The 5,909-nt window shown below is 36.3% G+C and overlaps 1 protein-coding gene and 1 long non-coding RNA gene across 2 annotated transcripts in view; one reads left to right on the top strand and one right to left on the bottom strand.

The window, feature by feature from the left end:
* Positions 1–473, bottom strand: part of LOC116706406 (cAMP-specific 3',5'-cyclic phosphodiesterase 7B) — a 35,449-nt gene extending 34,976 nt beyond the window's left edge. Inside the window, exon 1 of the mRNA XM_032543225.1 lies at positions 326–473. Coding sequence (XP_032399116.1) covers positions 326–346 — 21 coding nt within the window. The 5' untranslated portion in view covers positions 347–473. The remainder of the gene's footprint in view (positions 1–325) is intronic.
* Positions 474–2,097: 1,624 nt separating this feature from the next.
* On the top strand, positions 2,098–5,876 carry LOC116706407 (uncharacterized). The gene is made up of 5 exons (XR_004336226.1): positions 2,098–2,383; positions 3,103–3,183; positions 3,327–3,361; positions 3,898–3,993; positions 5,285–5,876. It is a non-coding gene; the product is annotated as an uncharacterized LOC116706407 (long non-coding RNA).
* The last annotated feature ends 33 nt before the right edge of the window (positions 5,877–5,909 follow it).

Consider the following 5,909-nt stretch of genomic DNA (forward strand, 5'->3'; position numbering starts at 1 on the left):
ATGAGAACATGTATAATTACATAGTATTGAAACATTTAAACTTTATTTTATTCAACACCCCCTATGAAAATACCACCACAGTTATATAGGTCCTATCATAATAACGCAATAGCACAAAGCATACACTAGGTAGACTACAATCCGGTCATTATAAACTCTCTTTTGAGCACCAAATACACTTTAAAGGTCCTTTAAAAACGTGTTTTTGTTAGCAGGCCTATTCCAAAACAACTGTGTGTGTGTGTGTGTGTGTGTGTGTAAACGCCTGTCTGTGTCTTTCTGGAGACACCAGCCCGTTTAGCTGTGAAAGTCCCAGTCTACATACCTCGACCGTTAAACAGGACATTTAACCATCGTGGCCGCTCGTGGATAGCAACTGAATGCGACGGAATCAGGCGCGTGCAGGAGCGTTTTCACGTCACGGGACGAGCACGAGAGAACCGGATACAGCACTCGCCATGACTGTCCTCGCTGACACCCGTTTAAAAAAAACTAAAGTTAACTTTGACAGTCCGCGGTTATGTCTGACATTACATGTACTTTAAGGACAGTATGGTGTTTTTTTTTTTAAAGGGAAGGTGAAGTTGCTGTGCTTTTCTCCCGCCGCGGCTGTCCGCTTGCCGTGGTGCCGAGCAGCAGAGAGCGCGGAGAGGGGGGTCTGGTTGAAGCATAACAGGGGCGGGACTTGTGATCCCGGATTATATCAATGTTAGTTTTATTTCTATTGCACATTTAGAAACAACAGTTGACCAAAGTAATGAACAGGGTCGATGTGAAACACATAACAAGTGTAAAAATTACATTTTACAATTGGTGTCATGCTGCTCACAATAAAATAAACGTAATGTCCAGCTTGTATGTATGTATGTATGTATGTATGTATGTATGTATGTATGTATGTGTGTGTGTGTGTGCCTACTCTGTCCAATCCAATAAAACCACTAGGTTTAAACAACAAAACAGTAATTTAACACACTGATGCTCCTACTCTAGTTTCAATGGTCATTTAAATAGTTTTAAAGTACTTCCTTTTGTTAAGTGAGTTAATAATTTTATGTTTGCATTGTCTGCAAAGCCCCAAAAATGTGGTTAGTAACCATCAGGAACAGAAAACTTCTCACACTCACATTTTGGCCACTTATGAACAGGGAAAATCCATACACGAAAAAAGAAAAGCTATATGATCAAAAGTAGCTTAAAAAAAACATTACAAAAAAAGCATACCTTTGTAATATAAGTGTGTGTGTGTGTGTGTGTGTGTCTGAGTTAATTATGAGGATGTGGTTAACACAACTGGTCCAGCTGATGATGTCAAATACGTTGTTTTATATATCCGATTACAAAGAAATTCATTCAAAGTCCACAGAAGTCGTATTCTTAAAAAAAGAGAAAGGTGTCTACAGTTGCAAAAGAGATACACTAAGTTTATTAGAGGAAATTATTTCATAATTAAAAAATGATTGATGAGAATACCACTAGTGTTATGGCTTAACCAATATTAGCTAAATTGGTCTATTCTTCTATAGAAAACTAGTATAAATGAACCTTCCCCTGCTGTTTAATGTAGAAACAATATATGTTTAGACCACAAATAAAAGCCTGCAGCGACATTTACAGACAATAATCCCAATTTTATATTAGTGCCTGTTTTTTTGGAACAGTAATTGTCTAGAGGGATTCTCTTTCACATCCTTAAAAAGCCATGTGATTTTGTGTTTTGATCATTTTTGCTTCAATCTCTACGATGGAATATTTTATTAGCCAAAATGATGCAGAGCCTCCATTACAATCACGGATTAAGCTTTGCATGAATAAAACATTCAAAGTTTTAATACTTTTTAAAACCTCACAAATTAAAAGTATATGCTTATACACAGCTGTACCTAATATAAAAAATGACAGGAGTGGTAATTTTACCATATACTTAATATGCATGCACTTTAGGATATTTACCTGAGGAACAACAATTTGTGTGGTACAGCACAGGCCCATGAAGGTGCTCAACATACTGAAGGTGACAGTTGGCAGCTAGGTGTTACAAAACTTCAACATAGCAGCGTGTTTAAGTTTCCATCCTGTCACACACTATATAATGTGGGTTTGTGGCCTCTCATATCTGAACATCCTTCGAGAACTGAAACGCTTACTTGCTCATCTGTGGTGTGTGAAAGGGGAAAACAGAAATTTGATTTCATTTTTTGTTCATTACCACAGCAAGTAGTTGGCTTCATCTTAGTCTGTGAAATGATCTTAGATGGAATAATCTAGATGTTACATAGACAAATATCTTTAGTATCTGTAACGAGGATGGATTATCAAGAACCAACAAGAAGAGCGGAAAAGTCAGTAACCCACGTTGTGTACACCAGTCTCAAGAAAAGAGGTATGATGGATTTTTGATTTTTGGGGTACTGAAGGACTATTTTTTGGAAACACATGTTGCGTCATTTGTCATCAGCGTATAGGAAATACTTTGTTTTAGTTTTTTATTTTTTCAGTATTTTGTTATGGAGGCTGAGAGGTATATTTTTCACAGTGATTTTTATTTTAAAGTTAAAAATGACCTTAGTTTGTAAGAGAAATTAATAAGAGATTCTTCTTTCTGTAACAAAAAGTCAGACCCAAATAACAGTTATCGGCTTAAATCCAGCAAGCAATAGCTTTTATGTATTGCTGTACATTAGTTAAGATATTACCAGATACAATTTGTAACACGAACATGGAATAATGAACCCATGACCCTGTGACGTTTACAGTGTGTTGTGTTTAGCAAGAGAAGGGAGATGGCATCCGAAAATGAAACAAACCGTGTAAGTGAACATTTTAGACCAAAATGAACATACCTGTTCAAATCATGGTAAAGAAGGTGGAAACACTGCAGCTCGAGAAGTTACTGTTTGTATTTGGATGGGAATCGACTTAGTGAATTGATAGAATCAGCGTCGGGCGTGCTCAAGCATTAGCATTGCTAGCATGTTGTAGGATTCAACATTAAACATTTTTCAAGTAATTTACTGTTAAAGTGGTACAGTTGGGAATTATATATTATATATATATTTAACATTATATATTATAGCAACACCTTTTTGATGATTTTGCCAGATTTCAATCGAATGTGTGGACAATGCTGATGGATTTCCTGGTGTGGTCATCTATGACGATATAACATTCCCCATTCAACAAGTAAGATTAATACCATCTCATTTGAAGTGTAAAGTCAAAATCTCTATCTATAGGGCCTAGATATCTACATCTATACATCTATATATATCCTTTTAAAAACTACATTTTCTGGTGTGAATCCTGTCTGTTTTGTTTTTCGTCAGGATGTCATAGAGCGGCATGCTTCAGGCTCTTACAGGTTAGTCAAGGCAAAGCAAGACATTGTTTTACAGTACTTCACATAGGACTTTACAAGGTATGACAAGGCACTGAAAAGATACAAAAAAAATACACACATGAATACCGGTAGATTTAAAAAAAATAAATTAGGATGTAGTAAAATAGAGGGTTAAAATAAACAAAAATAGAACATTAAAATAGAAGATTAAAGTAAAAATTACAATGCCATTTTTCTGTGACATAAATCCTCTAATTCGTGATATTTTTGAGGTGATAGCAGGCTTATTTTGTAAGTGACTTAATGTGGATGGTAAAAATGTATGTAGGATTTCTGCCTTGGTTTGTAATATTTGATATTAGCAACGGAAGCTATATATGCTATATATATGCTTATGGTTTTAAAGCAGTTTCTCCCACAACTAGAGTTAATGTGAATATCTACACTTTGTTGATGCAACATTTGGACATACTTACTTTAGTAATATTCTCATTGATATGTTAATACAGGCTAAACCTGTCTAATTAACTTATCTCTCTGCACCTGTTGTACTGTAGTTCTGTGCAACCTTTCCAAATTGCCCATGATGACACTGAGGACCCTGCCACACTGGATAGGGATCCTCCGGAGACTGACAGTAATCCACGCCACAGGTAAAAAGATATCTTCTTTCATTCTACAGTCGCATATGAGGCCAATATTATTTGAGGCATTTAACTGCTTTGATTAAATTCCAGCTCTCATTTCTGCTTTGCTTTTTCTTGCAAAGAAATTGCTTAAATTGCCTATATTATGAAAAACAAAATAAAATCACTTTTTCTGGGATTGGGGGTGTTATTTTGTGTCTCTGGTGCTTCCAAACGCATACAAACTTGAAGAAAAAAAACAACTACCCATGCTGTTTTGAGTTAGATACAGTTTTCTGAATGTCCTCTGCCTTCAGTCTCCGGGTGAGCTGTTCAAAATCTACACGATTTTCCACGTCACTAGCCGAGAGGAGGTGGCTAACCGTAGCACATGCTGGCGCTAGCATGCTAGCTCGTTCTCAATGACAAAACACTGCTACAACACACACTAGTTCACCATAACCTACAGAAGAACTACTTCATGTCCCTGTTCTGCAGCTATTCTACAGGCACCCCTCGTTTAGAAGAAGTCTCCCAGCTAACGCTGCCTTGGACTGACCAAAGTTGTAAAAGAGTTATCTAGCTGATGTGCTCTTACCTAGCTACTGCGCATTCATGTGCAACTCTTAAAAAAGATGGTATAGAAATGAGATGTCTCACTCTGTAACTAAAACAGACCCAACAGGACAGGATCTGCAGCAATGTGCGGTACAACAAAAATGTAAACCATGTCAACCTATTCTGGTGCAACCTCAAAATACAATTATGAACCTGAAAATGAGCTTTATGGGCACTTTAAACTTTCATGTTGTTGTCCTTGGGTCAAATTTGACCCTTTTTTAGTTTTTTTAATCACAAAAAATGGGCTTTCGAAATAAGCGCTGAAAATGTCAACATGAGAAATATCAAATAACTTTGGAAAAAAAAAAATCTAAAAAAGCACCCACAACATTGAAAAAGTTATAAAAATGTCGGCAAAAGCGATAATAGTGTTTCATGGTTGACGGGACGACAACACAAGGGTTAAAAACAAGTAAAATTAAGACGCGCAGTACACAGTTACATATTTGACGACGCGTCAGTCCAAAAAGAGATGTGGTGGGAAAGTATTTTTTTTAGGATTATTATTTAATATGTTTTAGCCGGTCCCTTTTAAATGTATACATGTACTGTTAGGTCTTTTTATTTTTTGTATGTATTTACTTGTGAATAGTTTGTTCAAAGCTACAATGTATTACTGGATGCGATAATTGCAATACCAGTGATAAGATCAGTAGTTTTAAGTCATTCTTAACTTCTCTGTTGTACTTCTCCACAGTCTTCAAGAGGAAGAGGAGGCAAAGAGGATGACTTGAGGCATCTACAGCCCTGACAAAGTTCAACTTAGCTTTCTCATCAGTTAGTTCTTTATATTTTGTTTCTTATCTTTGTCTGTTCCAAACTAACTGATACAGAATTGTATGTGTCTTACTATTTCCTTGCCGGGAGCAGTTTCCAGGCAACTGAGACTACACTAAATTTTTGAGTTGCCTCACACTATGTTTGACTATCCAGCATTATAAAAACACTGCTCTGGTAACAAAGTGTCCGGCTCACAGGTTTACTCTGTAATCCGGATGACTGAGTTAAACATACCTTCACTAAAATGGAATATAATATTTATAATATTTCCCTGTTAAATAACAGGAAATTACTGGCAGCAGTGTTATTTTAACAGTTCATTTCTGGGAACGTTTTCTTTTCTTTTTATAAATGTTAAAAAAAGCATTGAATACACTCACACGAAGACTTCACACTTCATGGAACTCCTGGTCAATAAAGAGCAATAAACAATAAAAACACTGTCACTGCTTGGACCACTGACCATTTTGTAAAACAAAGCACACAATGAGGATCCTTTGGCAAGTCTTGGGTCTGTCTGTCTGTCTGCATGAGAGAGAGAG

The sequence above is a fragment of the Etheostoma spectabile genome, chromosome 18, assembly GCF_008692095.1.
Source record: "Etheostoma spectabile isolate EspeVRDwgs_2016 chromosome 18, UIUC_Espe_1.0, whole genome shotgun sequence".
Lineage (NCBI taxonomy): Eukaryota > Metazoa > Chordata > Actinopteri > Perciformes > Percidae > Etheostoma > Etheostoma spectabile.